A 16,948-nucleotide genomic window follows, 5' to 3' on the forward strand; every position below is an offset into this window, starting at 1 on the left:
CTGCGACTGATAAGCTCCATAAAGCCGAGATCAAACTGAAACTGGAGCACCAACAGCAGCTCCACCCGAACTGTGCAACTGACACTTTCTGCTTGACTGGCAGAGTGAGGCCCTTTGAGGACTGTGAGAGGCAGATAACAGCAGCCTTGCTGTTAAAGGACAAATAAAGTGAATTCACATTATTTTTTCTCTATCGCAGTCTGCATTCAGCTTCCTGTCTGGATGTTTTTTTTAATAGTTTCATTGTGGTGTTAAAGTCCATATGTCAGCTGAAATTTAATTTTGATAGATAAAGAGATAATCAGCTTTAGTAAAATATGGGGTGTTGGTAGGTTGGTTTTTAATAACAGATCAATTGCAATAGAAATCAACATTCTTCCTTCCACCTAATCAGAAAACGTAAACTTGAGCATGATGAACATGTCTGGACACCCAGATGCAGACTGAAGCAGTATGGGGGCAGGAATCTGATTACACTCCAGACAATGATTGTTCATACAAATCGACAGGCTGTTAATTTTGGAGGTATAGACAGAAACTGTCCTGTAAGCCGACACCAGTGGCACGGCTCCGCAGGAAAAAAAATCTGCCTGCTAAACTGAAAGTACTCCAGACTATCAATCACTAAAAACATGTGGCTCAGGTCCTAAAACAAGCAAGAATGGGAAGCCTTTGGCAAAAACTACAACAAAACTACAGAAATGCAAATCCTCGATTCCCAAATGCTGTTGTTAAAGGAAGAACAGAAACTTGCAGTGAACGATTATCTTATTAAATATAGGTTTTAGATTTGTTTTCAATCAATGCAGTCAAATTCACTTGAAAAAATCTATAGTAGCACCAACCTGGAGCTCAGTGAGGCAACAGTGTTCAGCTAGCAGATAAACATACAAACTATAGACGATATTGCTTTATTGAATATGCAAACAGAAATTAAAAACTGGTCCCATTTTATTGTTAAATGGTTACTTGATTTTAGTCGTTGTTTAGTAAAATATAAAAAAGAGAAACCAGAAAATCCTCAAGTTCAGTGCAGGAATATGATGGTCTGCATCAATATGGTCTGATGCTAACAAACAAACCAAACCAACAAAACCACTGCAGAGTCAGTCCCTCAGTTCGTGTACAGGAAGTCTCTTCTTCTTCTTTTTCCTCTTCTATCGTTGCTCTTTCATCAGCTGTGCCTGAGCCTGCCTCCTCATGGCGAGGGCTGTCAAGGTGCAACACAACGTCAGGCAGGGAAAGGAGGCGCAAGCCAGCAGGAGGCGCTCCTCTCCGAACTCTCTGACCATTGCCGGCCGCCGCCATAGGAAGTCGTGGAACAGTGCCTCCTGCTGGGCCAGTGTGCAGAGTGACAGCAAGATGTGGAAGAGCTGGTGGCCGTGGCCGACAATGTCAAAGTGGCCGGGGGAGAAACACTCAGGAACGGGGCAAGAGAAGAAGAAGGCGGATAGCATAAACAGCACCACCTGGTGGAAAAATGACAGAAAGCTTTTTGACAGTAGCACAAAAATATGCAAATAAGAACAATTTGTGCAATATTTTTACCCCAAATTACTAACCAGTAATAAATACAGCTGTTAGTTCTAATAAATGTGTGACTAAAGAAATTAGTCAAAGGAACTACCTGCAGGAAGTGCAATGGTAGTGCAGGGCTGCCCGTCCAGCTGTGGGTGGCAAGACGGTGGGCAACAGGGCTGATGTCCAGTAGGTAGGCCACACCCATCGGGATCAGCTGGCAGAGCTTCCTGTGAAGGGGGTATGGACGGCGAAAACGAAGTTTTGCATAGCAGCAGGCAGTGCATGAGAGCCACGCAAGGAGGGCAGCTGCTGGGAGGAAGACCTGAAATCCAAAAACCTGATCAGGACATCTGAACATACCGAGGGACAGAAGACTCAAAAACAAATCTTTCAAACCATGTTTTTTTCCTTTCCATCTGAACATCCAGCCATCATTCCAACATTCAAAATCCAACTGTCCACAAAGTAATCATCAAACCATTAAATAAGCAACTACAAAACATCCAAATTGTCCATCCATGAACAAACCTGTCCAGCCTGCACTGGGTTCATCAGTCCAACATTCACACAATTCAGTCATGTAATCACCCCACTTTCCAATATCCAATTGTCACAGTATTCAGGTATCCAACATCCAATCATTAAATTGTTTACCAATATCATTTACAAACTATCCAGCCATCCAACATCCAGTCACTAAACTGTCCACTCATCACACTATTCAACAATCGATGAGTCAAACTATTCAACCTCCCAGCTCCAGTTGGGAGGTATATCCAGTTGCATCACTGCATATACAGCCATTAAAGATATCAAGTGATCCAATAATGCAACATCCAACAATCAAATGAACCAACTTCCCAACCATTAAGCCATCCAGGACTCCATGTATTAAACTATCCAACCATCCAGTCATCCAACATCCAATTACTGAACTGTGCAACTGTCACACTATCCAAATTTTAACTACCCAACTACCCAACCCTCAAGTTCTCCGACCATACAATCATACCAGTATTCAACTTCCAACTACCTAGTATCGACTCATCTAACTGTTTGACCATCACACCATCTAGCAGTCCATGTATCCAACTAGCCAGTCAGCCTGCTACCCAACCATACAACCATATCAATATCCAAACATCCAGCCTCAGACCATTAAGGCATTACACTATCCTACAATCCATCTATCCAAAAGGCAATCATCCAACTGTCCGACCATCACAATATCCAAACATCCAATGGTTATACTATCAAACCATCCAACTATCCAGTTCAGTAAATATTCAATGATCCAACCATGACACCATCCAACCATCCATACACCATAAAGTCATCTAACTGTCAGGGGCTGAAAGGCTGATATGTGGAAGTGGACATAAAAGCAGACTCAGGGGACACTAGACTGGCAGTTACTAGCAGAGGGGCACAGTGGACTGGGGCAAACTGAGGGCACTGCAAGATCAGTCTCCATCTCTGGAAAAGGAGGGGGTTGGTACCTCGGAGAGGCTTCAAAAGGCGAGAGACCTATAGCAGAGGAGGGTAGTGAGTTATAAGTATATTCAGTCCATGAAAGTTGTGAGGACCAGGTAGCGGGGTTGTGGGTGTAACACAGTGAAGGGCAGTTTCCAACTGGCTCTGAAAGTGGTGCAAAAGGTCTTCCAATGGTCTTCTTAATGGTTGAAGAAAGCCTGAAGGCCACTGAGAGTTGCTTGTGCTTTGCGCTGAATTGGGGGACCGGCCCCAGGATAAGGGCTTCTTCTTGGTCCCACGTGAGGGAACCCACCTTACAAGTGGCTGGGAGGAGGTTTTCTAGTTCAGGTTGATTGGTGTTTGTGGAGAACTGACGAGAGAGAGCATCGCCGAAGCGTGTAGCCCGAGCTACAGTGATTAGTGGTAGATGACAAGTGAAGCAAGCTGCAGTGGAGTTTAGTTCCAGGAATGGCAAAACCAAACTGGACACAGAAGGAAACAGCAGTTAGAATTCAATGAGGCAAATAACAACAAGAGATGGAAGAGCCAAGTTACCGCCGTAGCTGATGGACTGGCAATGAGATGAAAGGTGAGCTGGTCTTAAATGCCAGCCCGCTGATTGCCACTGATGGATCACTGCTGGATGATGCATGTGGAAATGAGCCTCCGCCCCCATGAGCAGATACTGGAGAACCAGAGCCAGCATGGAGAAACACATCAAAACAGCAGACACTCACTCGGATCATGATAGTGACACAATATGCAATCACCCAGCCATCACAATATCCAGCCATCTACCATTCAGTGAAAATACCCAAACATAACACTGTCAGACTATCCAACATGTAACATCCAACTGTCCAACCTCCTGCCTCCATCTAGACAGTCAGTCAAGACTAAATTTCCACCACCTTACCAGAAAACCACCAAACCATCCAAACAATCAACCAACATTGCAGATGTCCAACAATCAGCCATCAACTATTACCATAGTTCAATATCTGTAAACAAACCTGTCCCAGCATGCTTTGTCTCCAGGCAGTATTGGAGCTGTACAGGCAGAGAGCCAGAGCACAGCCATACTGATAGACGGCCACGCCCACATAGTCCAGGAAGAATAGTGAGTAATGCGCCTGCTCTGAGTGGGACTGCAGCAGGTGAGCTGCAGCACTGCGGGAGGTAACACGATGTTAGTTAAAGCTGCAATATTTAAAATGTTTACATTAAACTTCAAACATCATTCCCAAATCAAATATTTAGGAACACTTTCCTATCGTTGGTGACCAAAGAATGAATCACTCACCTACAGCTGAGGTATGTGACAGCAGAAAGAACATAGAGGACCAAAGGTAGAGAGGAGGCGTCCACAGAAAAACCTTCACCTTCAGGACCCTGCAGTCGGAAACCCAGGATTCCCTTAATAGGTCAAAGGTCAGACAACAGGAGGTCAAACAGAATGTCATCATGCAGCAGGAGATCAGAGCATCTGTAAATATCCTACCCCTCCTCGCATGATGGCGAACACCATGAACCTGAGCACCACGAAGGTGGCAGCCAGCAGGTGGCTCCACACATTCAGCGTCTCATTGTGGATCTGGAACAGGCTGAGGGCGTAACACCGCCATGACATGCCCGTGGGACGGTACCCCGTCAGGATGAAGCGCTCCCGAAACAGAGGGGGAACATCCACGTCTCGGACAGTGGGGGGGTTGGATGGGAGGAGGCGGTGCAGCAGAGGGAGGAAGTTAAGACAGAGCGAGGGATGGGCAAACGACACGTGAGGCATGATGGGAGATGACCCTGAGTCCAACTGGATGAGGAGGAAATGACAAGAAGATTCTGTTCTTTTGATTACCCCTGAGTGAAAATGAAAATCACACTTAAGTGGATTAAATTACAAATTTATTTGGAAGCCAAAAAGCTGATATCTGTAAAGTTTGTATCCTTGATATACTTTTATCTGTTGCGAATTCCAGATTACAAAATGTAAAATAAAAGTTTAATGCTGGGAAATGACTGTAATTCAACAGAGATATTTGTTATTTAAATGTCAAATATTTGTAGTTTATCAAACAAATTTCCACTATGAATATACCAGTAAAATACTCTGAAGTAATTTATTTTAAAACTCTATATACAGCGGGTAAAATAAGTACTGAACACGTCACAAATTTTCTAAATAAATACATTTCTAAAGGTGATATTAACATGAAATTCTCACCAGATGAAGGTAACAACCCATCCAATGCACACATACAAAGAAATCAAAGCACAGATGTCCATAAACTAATTTATTTGTAATAATGTGAAATGGCACAGGGAAGAAGTATTGAACACATGAAGGAAGGGAGGTTCAAAAAGGGATGGAAAGTCATGTCATCAGCTCCAAAATATCAGTAATTACTGCAAATTAATATCAGCTGGTTCCGTCCCAACTGATGGCCTATAAAAATGGTGTCTCATCACCAAGGTGTCGCACAAGTAAACATCTCATGATGGATAAAACCAGCAAGCTCTCTCAACACTTTCACGACCTTAATTTTGTAAAACATACCAATGGCATTGGAGACAGAAGAATCTCAAAACTACTGAAGGTTCCAGTTAACACTGCTGGGGTCATAATGGCGTTGAAAGAACATCATTTCACCATAAACTGCCCCACAATATTTCAGACAGATTAATGAAAAGAATTATCAGAAGAGTCAAGAGTCCAAGAGTCAAGGAGCACATATCACCCCCAAAACACCAACAGTTGAGTCTGGAAGTGGAAACATCGTGGCGCAAGGCTGTTTTTCAGCATAATGTATTTTTCGGACCATAAAGCGTACCAGATTATAAGGCGCATTAAGCGAAACAAAACTAAGTTAAACTTTACTCAACTCATTCTTCTTGCTTCCTCCACTTCCGTGCCATTGATTCAATAGTGCTGAATTCTCTGGCAGCTGCTCTATTCCCATGTTGTTGCAGTATATTAATGACTAACCTCGTATTGTGGATGGATTATCTCAGTTGTTCTCCTGACTGAAGTTTGGTCCGTTTACAGCATCCTGCCATGTGATTGCATTTGTCCCTAACCATCGTAAACTCTCACGTTAACTTTTATCGAGTGGAAAAAAGTTAGCGTTCATCCTCCAGCTTCACTGTGTTTATGTTATGCTAACATAGCTGTGTCACTAGCGATCACGTAGCACATCATTATATACCAGCTAGCATCCTGCTAACTTCTAACTCCGTTAAATTGAATAAATCCTGTTTTCATGGATGCCTGGATGTTAAACTTAATTCTTACACCTGGTAAAGCAGCAATGCTGATTATTTTATTACAGATGAAAGAATTTAGACAGTTTTTAACTCTCAGTGATGTGGTGTGTTTTGGACCTGAAACAGACGGAGTTTAGGACCCAGATTACTCCACGAGGCTCCTGACTACGGTAGCCGTAATGCTCCGACAATCCATCAAGCAGTGCAGCTTTGTAGCTTACCAAAGTCATAATAAAATTTTTTTTGACAAATCTTTGAGCGCCGTGTACCACATAAAAACGGTTTGAGGTCAGTGAACACAACCAGAATTCATACATAAGGCGCACTGTCGATTTTTGAGAAAACTGAAGGATTTTAAGTGCGCCTTATAGTGCAGAAAATACGGTACTTCATATAACTGAAAGGATGAATGGAAAGATGTACAGAGACATTCTTGATAAAAATCTGCTACCATCTACCAGGATGATGAAGATGAAACGAGGGTGGACGTTTCAGCAGGATTATGATCCCACAGCCAAGGATACTCTCAGCTGCTTTCAGAGAAAGAAAAAGCTGCTAGAATGACCCAGCCAATCAGCTGACCTGAATCCAAATGTAAGTCTATGGAAAGATCTAAAGTTCATAGCGGGGTCGACAGAACCTTCAGGATTTGAAGACTGTTTGTGTGGAACAATGGACTAAAATCACACCTGAGCAATGCATGAGACTAGTTTCTTTGTACAAAAGGCATCTTTAAGCTATCATCACCAACACAGGCTGTTGGACGAAGTATAATACATTTCAGTAAACGTGTTCAATACTTTTCCCTGTGTTTCTCTCATTAATACACATAAATTTATGGAGATCTATGGTTTGAATTCTTTGCATGTGTGCTCTGCATTGGGTTGTTTCGTGTCAATAGCAGCTTTAAAAATTTATTTACTTTGAAAATAAGTAACTACTTTACTTATTTTACCCGCTGTGCATGAGAGGGAAATAAATGTACAATTAGGTGGCAAATAGATTGAGTTAAAAGTAGTCGAACTGCTTTGATTGGAGCTTGTTCAGCTTCAACAAACTTCAGCATAAAGATGCTTCACGCTGAATTATTGCACACTCTAATGGTAAAATAATGTTGCACCTGTTTTCTTAAACACTTAAGCTTCAATCATCTCTGTACGAAGGTCAGAGGTCACAGAATCTGAAGGACAAGAAAGAAATGAAACCTACCTGAGTGTCTCCTGGATGTGAGCTGCTTGCTGCTACACTGCACGACTCATTTTCTACTCTCCTCTATTGTTTTCTGTTCGGGTCTTTGGGCCTGCTGTCAGAGTGTTTAAGACACACACACACACACACACACACACACACACACACACACTCCACAATGTGCTCTTGTTTTCAGCTAATTAGAGCTGATTTCAGTCTGAACGAGTTTTTCTCTGCAGAGGATTTCAGACATCATGGGACTCAGCAGTAATGCACACTTCGCTGCAGCGTGCATGCCAATACACAACCAAATCCTCCACACAGTAAAGTTGCAGTCATTTTTTATTCTCGAAACACGTCAGATTAATAAAAGGAAAGGTTAGGAACATTTCTAATATTCCACTGCACATGATGGTAAATTTGGAGACTAATTCAACAAAAAAATAAAAAGCTAAAGCAAAGCAAAAGTGTAAACTTCAAGTTTTTCTTTTCTCTTGTTATTGTAGTTATATTTCCATATTCTAAATGAAAACTATTCTATTTTATTCTCTTCTAAAATAATAAAAATGTAAGATGATAAAATATTAAAGAATTTCAGTCAAAACAAAACTATAAAAGGTAACAAGCTTTGTAGAAGAATTATGTTTTAAAAAGAGGAGAACTCAGTTCTGCTGCGCCCACTGGTGGATGGTGAGGGAACTGCAAGTCCACAACTACATGTTTAATTTGTTTGGTATTTGATTTGTTTGGTTATATTCACACGCCAGCATTCAAAGATCAGGACTGTTCCTGTAATGTTACTGTCAAAAGAAGTCATGTCTTTCATTGTACAAAATGTTATTTTGTGCTTGAACAAAAGCTCTGTGATGGTATCACACGAGTAATCATCCAAACCCAGATTTGAAAACAGCATTTCACACCATCAAACACCGAGTCCTTTTATCTGAACTGAAGCTGTTCTGTAGATTTCTCTATCACAGAGAAAGCAATGTGCATGTATTCACTCCGCAGGGATTCCACAAGGCTCTATGCTCGTACTACTTTTCTTTGAACTTCACATTAACGTGTTTCTAAATATTAATATTCCAATGTGTGCAGATGATGCAGTAGTCTTTAAACAATTACACAATCAAAATCACGCATTCTTGTGTCTTACAGAGGCATTGACTCAGGTTTAAGAGTGACTTCAAAATCATTAATTTGACTAATTATTGAATAGTGTTTGTGATGTTTATGAAACAACTAATGACACTGTAAACAAGTTCAGTTAACTTTGACTCACTTTGTAACAGTATGACTGAAAATTTCAGCAACAATGTAAAATTTAATCTACACAATTCTAAGCACATCAGGCCATTTCTGAGAAAAAAAATCGATAAAGGCAATCTCTTAAGCTTCGATCATTTAAAAAAACATGTCAGTTTTATGTATAAAGTTTTTATATAGACTTTCATTATACTTTAAGTTGATTTATTAGGGGAATTGGTGTTAGGGCTGCTGCTAGAGTGGACAGCGAGGGGCCTCATAGGTGAACCAAATGTGAAGTAAAATGTGAGGTCAGTAAAGGGGAGTAACTATTTGGCACTTACCAGATTGACGCTGCACAAACAATGAAGACTCAACTCAAACAAACGAGACCTGTTATCATTTTTTACTCCACGTAGTTTTTATTTGTTTGTGTGTTTTTTATGTTACCTGCACAGAGACTATAGATAAAAATAAAGAGCTGATTCAAATCTGGCACATCTGAAATTAACACGCACTTTTTAAATAAATACAACAAAAACAGCAAGAACGAAATGACCAGGTTTCAATTAGCTTATTTTGTTTTAGCTCCTTTTATTGAAATATTTCTGTGTCCTGTGCTTCACTTCTAATTGGTCTGGGCTCTAACACAGGTGCATCCGACTGCCACAGAGCGGAACGATGCTTTGTAGCAACGCCGGCCATTGTGTGAGGTCAGGACCAGGACGTCCTGGTAGACGGGGAGCGGGTTCAGGTCCTTTTGGTCCTTCTGTCCCGGGACGGGACTGGAACAAAAGCTGGTACTGCACTCGGCCTCCCAGAGCGTCCTGGGGATTCGGTTTCTCTCCGTGTTTGGCCTGAATCAGTAAACACACCAAGTGAAATTAGACGTCTATCAGAGCTGCTTCTGGTTTTATTCATTCAGTCATCTATTCACAAATTCATTCATGAGTTTACTCACGTCCAGTTCCACGGAGACAGAGATCTGCTGTGGATGTCCCCGTTTCCTCCAGTCAAGCTTGTGATCTCGGAGGAGAACGTCAACGTGGCGTCACATTCGGTGGCGGATTCAGTTTCAACCTCGGAGTGAGCGACCCACAATGCACTGCAACATACCTGAAGATACAAGATTACCAACAAGTTACAATCTTGGGTTTTACTAAATGTAACCATTTCAACTATTTTTACATTGTTTCATATACATATATGTATTTCAGAGCTTTATTTATCACTCTCAGCCTGTTTGAAACATCTTTCGGTGGTTTCAACTTTTAATCTAAGAGTAAGAAACTCTTAAAAACTCTTAGTGAGGCTCATCTGTGCAGGTTTCTCAGTATTTTAAGTTTTTAGTATGTACTAAAAGCTTAAAATAATAAAACTAGAATTATTAGTTTCACAGTTTTAAACTCTGCCTTTTAAAGGCTGTTAGAGCGTTTATTCATCAAAGTCCATTCGTGTGAAAAAGAATGTCCACTCTCACTGCTTCCCTTTATGACCCAGGTGCTGCCAATCAAATGCCCTTCGTTAACTGATTAATGACCCGAGGGACCACCTCTATATACAGGTGTATGTTAACACACTCAATGCCACAATCTCCCCAAGAGCAGACATACCAGTAAATTAACCCTGAGCTCAAACCCTAGCTAACCCTCAAACCCTCTGACTCCACAGGCCTCACTCAGCAGGTTAAAGGTCAAAGTTCAGTACAATTAGAAACAGACTGAACAAGCATGGCTTGTCTTGAAGAAGACGGCAGCACAGTTTAGGTTTGCCAGGCTACATCTGAATAAAGCAAAGACTTCTGGAACAGAAGTACACTTTGTACACCAAACCAAACAGTTTTCTAGAGTCACACGTGAGGCCATCAGTCCCACAGAAAGCTTGGACCAAACTGATGAGCCCAAGCACAGCAGCAAATCTCCAACAAAAAGGCTGAGAAAGAAAAGAATCAAGCTGCTGCAGTGGTCCAGAGTCCAGAGAGCTGTGCATGAACGAATGGTGCAAACCTCAATGAACTGAAGCAACGTGAGAGTGGACCAAAACCGCTCTACAATGATGAGACAGACCGATAGACTCACACAGAAAACAAAGTCCAAATCCAGAGTGAAACAGCATCACAAATTATAGATGTAATATCAACACAAACAAGCTCTTTTTAATCAAGTCTACCTCGATTTAATCCATGGTTTCACCCTGAGGCTGGATGGAAATCTGTTTGTGAATGTGAAAGCGTTCAGCCCGGTTGGACTGTTTTAAAGGAGATTTGGTGGATTCTTCAGAAAAAGCTGGAAATGAAATCCCAAACCTGACATGCTTCGAGCATCCATCAGCATCCGCTAACCTGAGCGCGCTGCTGAGATTCTATAAAAATACCTAAAGACACCCCAGACTTCATCCCTTGAAGGTTATTTAATTGTACTTTTTAGTGAGATGATGACAATTTAACCAACGACAAACTTCATCACTCTAACGCTCTGTTTTAACAGGGTTTAAATTTCAAATCTACAGGGTCGAATAAGAACCACGATAAGGACAAAAAAAGACATTATAGTCCATTAAACAGCAGCAGCCGACACAAAAATCTGTTTTAAATATAAATGAACACAGTGTGTCTGCAGGAGGATGATTTCACTGAGAGTTTTAGGAAAGGATGAACGCACTATTACACGTCATGACTGTGTAATTATCAGGTAAAAATACCAAAAACTGTTATAGTTGATTAAATATTATGTTAGCCACACACATTCCTTTTTATAATTATTTATAATTATAATATATAATATATTATATTTATCATTATTATAAATTCCTTTTTATACAATTATAAACCTACAGGAGATTATCTGGAAAAGTGAAGTAAAACATTACCGATTACTTTATTAAAAGCGTTTTCTGACCAGTTTAAATTTACTCACCTGCCTAAAGACCCGCGCTGGGTCCAGTTCTGGAAAGCCTGACGACTGCGCTGCATACCTGACTCTTCTAGAGGCCAGCTAACGACATCTCTGAAAGACTGTTTTGGAACTAGTTTCTGTTTGCGACACTTTTCATATCCATCTATTAAATGATCCCAGTATAACCTCTTAGGTTTTACTGGGATCATTAACCTCTGCTGATTCTTCCAGTCTGATCAATTTTTCAATTAAACTACTAAATTTACTTTCCGCTGAAACTTCTCACCAGTCATCCCCAATCTAACCTTTGCGACTATCAGCCGTGAGTAATTTCTTGCTTGTAACTTCCAGCAGACTAATATAATCTGGCTTTTCATCTTTCAGTCGCAGTAAACAGATGATCAGAGTGAATAAAGCCGATGCTCACCAGCAGAGTGTAGATGCCGTGCCTCAGCAGCTTCATGATGTCGCTCTGGTCCCGTCCAGCGTCTGTGTGCGACTGCTCTCAGATCAGCAGAATTTATGCTGATCAGATGTGATCACGCCTGATCTCTGAGATGATAACAGCTCAAGAAACAAAAAGGGAGATTCCTGTTATCTCTGCAGACCATCTGAATCACACGATGAAAGCCTGACAGGCGGTCTGTCAGATGAAAATAACACGTTTGCTGCACTGATAACATCTGTGACAGAAAAACAGGAAAAAAGTGTAAAACAGCAGAAGCTGAATTTTATTTTCAGTGTGACAGATTTGGTTGCATTAATTTAAAGAACAGAATTTGTTTTAATGACAACAGATTCTACTTTTTTTATTTTCTGTAATATAGTGTCCAGTGTTTGCATTAAATGTGTTAATAAGTGTACGCTGAGCTTCTCTCTGAGGACTCATTTCCAGCTTTTGGTCTGAGATCATCACTGATTTCTTTATTTAGTCATTTCCTTCAGGCACAGCAAACTCTCGTCTTCCTGCTAAGAATTTAGGTGTTCTCCATATCCGTCTACCTGAGCACAAACTACAGATGTTCAATTTCAAGGAGCATTCGCAATCAGAGACGTCCTGAAGTAATATTGTTTGGACAACACCTCCATCCGTTTTCCTCACCTATGATCATGGGGGTGGGGGAAGTTTTCCCAGCTGAGAGGGCAAAAGATCTCAGACACCTGGAGACAGACGCACCTACGGCCAGTTTACAATCGTTAGTTAAACTAGTGAACATGTCTTTGGAGCCTGCAGAGTTGGTCAGAGCTTCCAGCCCTGACCAACACGCCGCTCTGCTCCAGCACACCTACCTTTATCCTGATCTCGCAGCGAAATCAATCCAAAAAATTAATCTGATTGTGTTCATGCACGGCTTTTGCAACTGATGTATCTCAACAGGAAGCAGGTTTCATATCTGCAACATTTATCTAACCTAAATCTAACCAAGTTTATTCTATTCGATAAGGTCCCTCCAGCTTCCAGAAGTGGATGTTTTTGGTCCTTTAAAAGTGTAAAATAATTAAATCATCACATGTGAGGACGGAGAGATGACAAATTGTGTTCAGGAAGGTGCGAAAACCTGAAAAGTTGTGTCCGTGGACATAAAACTCCTGCGAGGCTGCGACGTGCTTTCTGAACTACTGATTTATAATAAAAAATAAGAAACAATGTCGTTCGGGAGCTGCTTTTCCACATTAGCGCTGCTTCTTATCGTTCCAGAAGCTGGCCGAGAAAGAAAATTTTGAAAAAAGTTTTCTTTACAGATACGTAGAAGACTTGGTTGGCTTTGTGTCGAGGTCTGCAGTCCTGTGGTGTCATTCAGGAGTCCTTTGTTCTTTATCTCCTGTTGACTCTTTCCTCTGAAATAATAGGCATAAAATCCCCCCAAAACAAAGTTTGTCTTCAAAGTGTGCGCTGCCCTGAATTTTACGATATTGTTTCGTTGGTAGTTTCTTATCTGTACGATCCATCATCTACCGTGAGAATTCAGCTCCCCGCGTGGGATCATTCCAGTTTATCTCGTCTTTATCTGCATCTTTTACTGTCAGCGCACCAGCAAAACATCTGATTTAAATATCTGTTTCCTCTTTGATAATCACTGTATCTGTTTATTCTGTAAAGCTAAAGTTGGGTTTTTTTTATCATCACGGTGGGAAAAAAGGCTCTGATTATTTCAGTATATAAGATAAGATACAGTAAGGTCCATAAGTATTTGGACAGAGACTTGTTTCTAATTTTGGTTCTGTACATTACCACAGTGGAACAACTCAGATGTGGCTGAAATGCAGACTTTCAGCTTTAATTCGGTGGGTTGAAATAAAAGATTGCATAAAAATGTGAGGGAGCTAAAGTAAATCACTCCATTTCAGGGGCACAAAAGTAACCGGACAATTAAATACCTGAAAATAAAATGTTAATTTCTAATATTTGGTTGAAAACTCTTTGCTGGTAATGACAACCTGAAGTCTTAAATTCATGGACATCACCAGCTGCTGGGTTTCCTCCTTTTTAACGCTCTGCCACGCCTTTACTGCAACCATTTGTTTGTATGCCTTTCTGTCTGAAGTTCAGTCTTCAACAAGTGAAATGCATGCTCAGACTTCATTCTGCTGCTTCTGTCCTGTTTCACATCATCATAAACACTAGTGTCCCGGTGTCACTGGCAGCTTTGCATGCCCAAGCCTTCACACTGCCTCGGCCCTGTTTTACAGATGGTGTAGTTTGCTTTGGATCATGAGCTGCCTTCTTTAGCATGGAAATGATTCTGCGATCATCCACCACTGTTGTCTTCTATGGCCATCCAGGTCTTTTTGTGTTGCTGAGGTCACCAGTGCTTTCTTTCTTTCTCAGGATGTACCAAACTGTGGATTTTGATGCTCCTAATATTGTGGCCATTTCTCTGATGGTTTTTTCTGTTTTCGTGGTTAAGGATGGCTTGTTTCACCTGCATGGAGAGCTCCTCTGAAACTTGCCCATGAAGCGACCTTTGAGTTAATTGTCCAGTTACTTTTGGTCCCTATAGAAAGAGTGTGGCACATGTTAACGACCTGAAACTCTCAAACTTCAATGTGGATATGCTCATATGAAAGCTGCGAGTCTACACATTATGTCTATGTTCATTATATAACTATAATTGGAATATGATTCAGTAAACATGTAAAAAAAACTAAACGTCAGTGTCCAAATATATACGGAATAAATGGTATAAATATAATAAAGTGCATAAATGTGAACCAGACTTCATTTTTCAGTTTGTGAAATGTGCGTTTGTCCTCCACAATTAATTAATTAAAATTCTGTACATTGGACAAGATAAAGAGAAAAACTTATTGATTAAAACTGGAGGATTAAGATCCTTTGTAAACCCTGATGTTCTTATGCTAAAGCATAAAAAATACACACCTTCATGTTTTTAAGTTGATTTGAAAGCTTTGTATTTAAAAGTGGCCCAAGGATTGTTAAACCTGTGCTGATGTTTGCAGATGTTCTTTACAGTTTTTTTTAATTGGTTTGGCGCAGTTTTCAAAAGCAATTGGTACATTTTCAAAACTCTTCGTATTTATATCACAACAGATCATCAAAAGTGCACCTTTTTCAAACATTTCAGCATATTTCCAATTGTGTTAGTACAATACACATAATGACAAAATATCCTTGACACTACACAAAATAAGTGTTTCATCTAAATAAATGTTTCGTTCACAGTTACTGCCTTTCATAATGTTATCACTATAAAATTTTGGATTTGCATCTCTTATCATTCAGTTTAATACATTTGTCTGTCACTTCATTCAACTGATCTTAATGTTTAACCAATGAATCATTCATTATGTCCATGGATTTTCAACTTGACTGATTGTTGTCTGGTCATTTGTAAGTTACACATTGCTGCAAAAGCTTTCAATCTAGAAATACTAATTGCTAATTGTTTCCCCCTGATGATCACAATTAGTTACCATATAAGTAGAACTGTGTTTGAGACTTTGCACTGTTCAAATATGGAGCAGGATAGACTCGTAGGGAGAGGAAACCTTCATCGAAGAGGTGGTGGTGCTCCTCGACAGAGAGGTGGTCTTCAGAGAAATGTAGGCAGAAGACAACGCACCATCATCTCTAATGAAGTCCGGGCCATCATTGTTGACCATGTGGTTAACAGAGGCTTTACCATGGCTGAGGCTGCCAGGTTGGTACAGCCTAATTTACAAAGGTCAACTGTCAGCTCTATCATCCAAACTTTTCGCCAAGAAAACCGGTATGTCTGCTATAGCAACTTCACTTCTAGAAAATAGTACCCTATTGTATAGATGAACAACATGTAATTGTCAGTTTACAGTAATGTGATTGGTAATACTTCAATATTGACAGTATATGATTGTCCTCAGAATTAACAGGAGACAACCTGGTGGTGGTCGCCCACGTGTTTTGACTGACCAGCAGGAGTTGGCTGTGGTGGAAATGGTCAGGGCAAGGAATGACATACGGCTGTCTGAAATCAAACAGGCTATTGAGAACAGCAATGACACCTTTGCCAATGTGCCATCAATTAGCCTTCCAACGATTGCCCGGCTTTTGAAGAAGCACCAGGTTTCCATGAAACAAATTTACTTGGTTCCTTTTGAGAGGAACAATGTCCGGGTGAAACAACTGCGTTCAGAATATAATCCAAGCCTGGATTCGTCATGCCAGGAGATTTTTCCCACGGTGCCTGAACAACGAAGACATCCACTGTGATGTTGATGAAAATTTATGGCCCAATGTTAATGACCGGCTTGATTAATTGTGTAAAAGTGATAAGAATAAAATAAAATAAAAATATATTTTGCTTATGTAAATGACTTGTTTTTTTTTTTCCGTGTGTGTGTGTGTGTGTGTGTGTGTGTGTGTGTGTGTGTGTGTGTGTGTGTGTGTGTGTGTGTGTGTATGTGTATATATATATATATATATATATATATATATATATATATATATATATATATATATATATATATATATATATATATATATATATATATATATATATATATATATATATATATATATATATATATATATATATATATATATATATATATGTATATATAATTTTTTTTTATGTCTGAACATAAGTGTAATATTTTGCGTGTACAGTTTTACAGTTCAGTTACACTCATTCATCACCAAGGACAATTTGAATCGCTTACCTTGTATTATTTGCTCCTGAATGAAATGATTGGTAAAACTACTAAGTTGAAAAAAGAGCTTACTGTTTTGTTTGGGTGATTAAAGCAAATGTTCTCAAAATATATCACAGTGATCATGTGTTCTGATACAATGATTACGTGGAATGTAAATATGTGCAAATGCAATGAAATCATGACATCAGATTTGAAAGAATGACTAGTGGTGT

General features: G+C 40.1%; 3 protein-coding genes across 3 annotated transcripts; 1 reads left to right on the top strand and 2 right to left on the bottom strand.

The window, feature by feature from the left end:
* Window positions 1–326: 326 nt before the first annotated feature.
* On the bottom strand, window positions 327–7,514 carry LOC116328990 (membrane progestin receptor beta-like). The gene is made up of 6 exons (XM_039613936.1): window positions 7,465–7,514; window positions 4,496–4,804; window positions 4,298–4,410; window positions 4,008–4,164; window positions 1,628–1,843; window positions 327–1,469 (listed from the first exon to the last, which is right to left on the bottom strand). The coding sequence occupies exons 2-6, from the start codon at window positions 4,778–4,780 to the stop codon at window positions 1,158–1,160; spliced, it is 1,083 nt and encodes a 360-aa protein (XP_039469870.1). The 5' UTR covers window positions 4,781–4,804; window positions 7,465–7,514; the 3' UTR covers window positions 327–1,157.
* Window positions 7,515–9,111: 1,597 nt separating this feature from the next.
* Window positions 9,112–12,105, bottom strand: il17a/f2 (interleukin 17a/f2). The gene is made up of 3 exons (XM_031750901.2): window positions 12,010–12,105; window positions 9,650–9,804; window positions 9,112–9,545 (listed from the first exon to the last, which is right to left on the bottom strand). The coding sequence occupies exons 1-3, from the start codon at window positions 12,043–12,045 to the stop codon at window positions 9,317–9,319; spliced, it is 420 nt and encodes a 139-aa protein (XP_031606761.1). The 5' UTR covers window positions 12,046–12,105; the 3' UTR covers window positions 9,112–9,316.
* Window positions 12,106–15,473: 3,368 nt separating this feature from the next.
* On the top strand, window positions 15,474–16,345 carry LOC120440746. The gene is made up of 2 exons (XM_039613945.1): window positions 15,474–15,814; window positions 15,945–16,345. The coding sequence occupies exons 1-2, from the start codon at window positions 15,501–15,503 to the stop codon at window positions 16,291–16,293; spliced, it is 663 nt and encodes a 220-aa protein (XP_039469879.1). The 5' UTR covers window positions 15,474–15,500; the 3' UTR covers window positions 16,294–16,345.
* Window positions 16,346–16,948: the final 603 nt, after the last annotated feature.

The sequence above is a fragment of the Oreochromis aureus genome, linkage group 1 (assembly GCF_013358895.1).
Source record: "Oreochromis aureus strain Israel breed Guangdong linkage group 1, ZZ_aureus, whole genome shotgun sequence".
In the NCBI taxonomy this organism is placed as follows: domain Eukaryota; kingdom Metazoa; phylum Chordata; class Actinopteri; order Cichliformes; family Cichlidae; genus Oreochromis; species Oreochromis aureus.

Excerpts from the sequence above, each read along its gene's own strand:
- LOC116328990 (XM_039613936.1), bottom strand. The coding sequence starts at position 4,780 with ATGCCTCACGTGTCGTTTGCCCATCCCTCGCTCTGTCTTAACTTCCTC. Across the intron at positions 4,411-4,495 it reads TCGCCATCATGCGAGGAGGG|GGAATCCTGGGTTTCCGACT; the intron begins GTAGGATATTTA and ends TGACCTATTAAG. Across the intron at positions 1,470-1,627 it reads TACCATTGCACTTCCTGCAG|GTGGTGCTGTTTATGCTATC; the intron begins GTAGTTCCTTTG and ends TTTTTCCACCAG.
- il17a/f2 (XM_031750901.2), bottom strand. The coding sequence starts at position 12,045 with ATGAAGCTGCTGAGGCACGGCATCTACACTCTGCTG. Across the intron at positions 9,805-12,009 it reads ACGGCATCTACACTCTGCTG|GTATGTTGCAGTGCATTGTG; the intron begins GTGAGCATCGGC and ends TTGTATCTTCAG. Across the intron at positions 9,546-9,649 it reads CTGTCTCCGTGGAACTGGAC|GCCAAACACGGAGAGAAACC; the intron begins GTGAGTAAACTC and ends TTACTGATTCAG.
- LOC120440746 (XM_039613945.1), top strand. The coding sequence starts at position 15,501 with ATGATCACAATTAGTTACCATATAAGTAGAACTGTGTTTGAGACTTTG. Across the intron at positions 15,815-15,944 it reads ACTTTTCGCCAAGAAAACCG|AATTAACAGGAGACAACCTG; the intron begins GTATGTCTGCTA and ends GATTGTCCTCAG.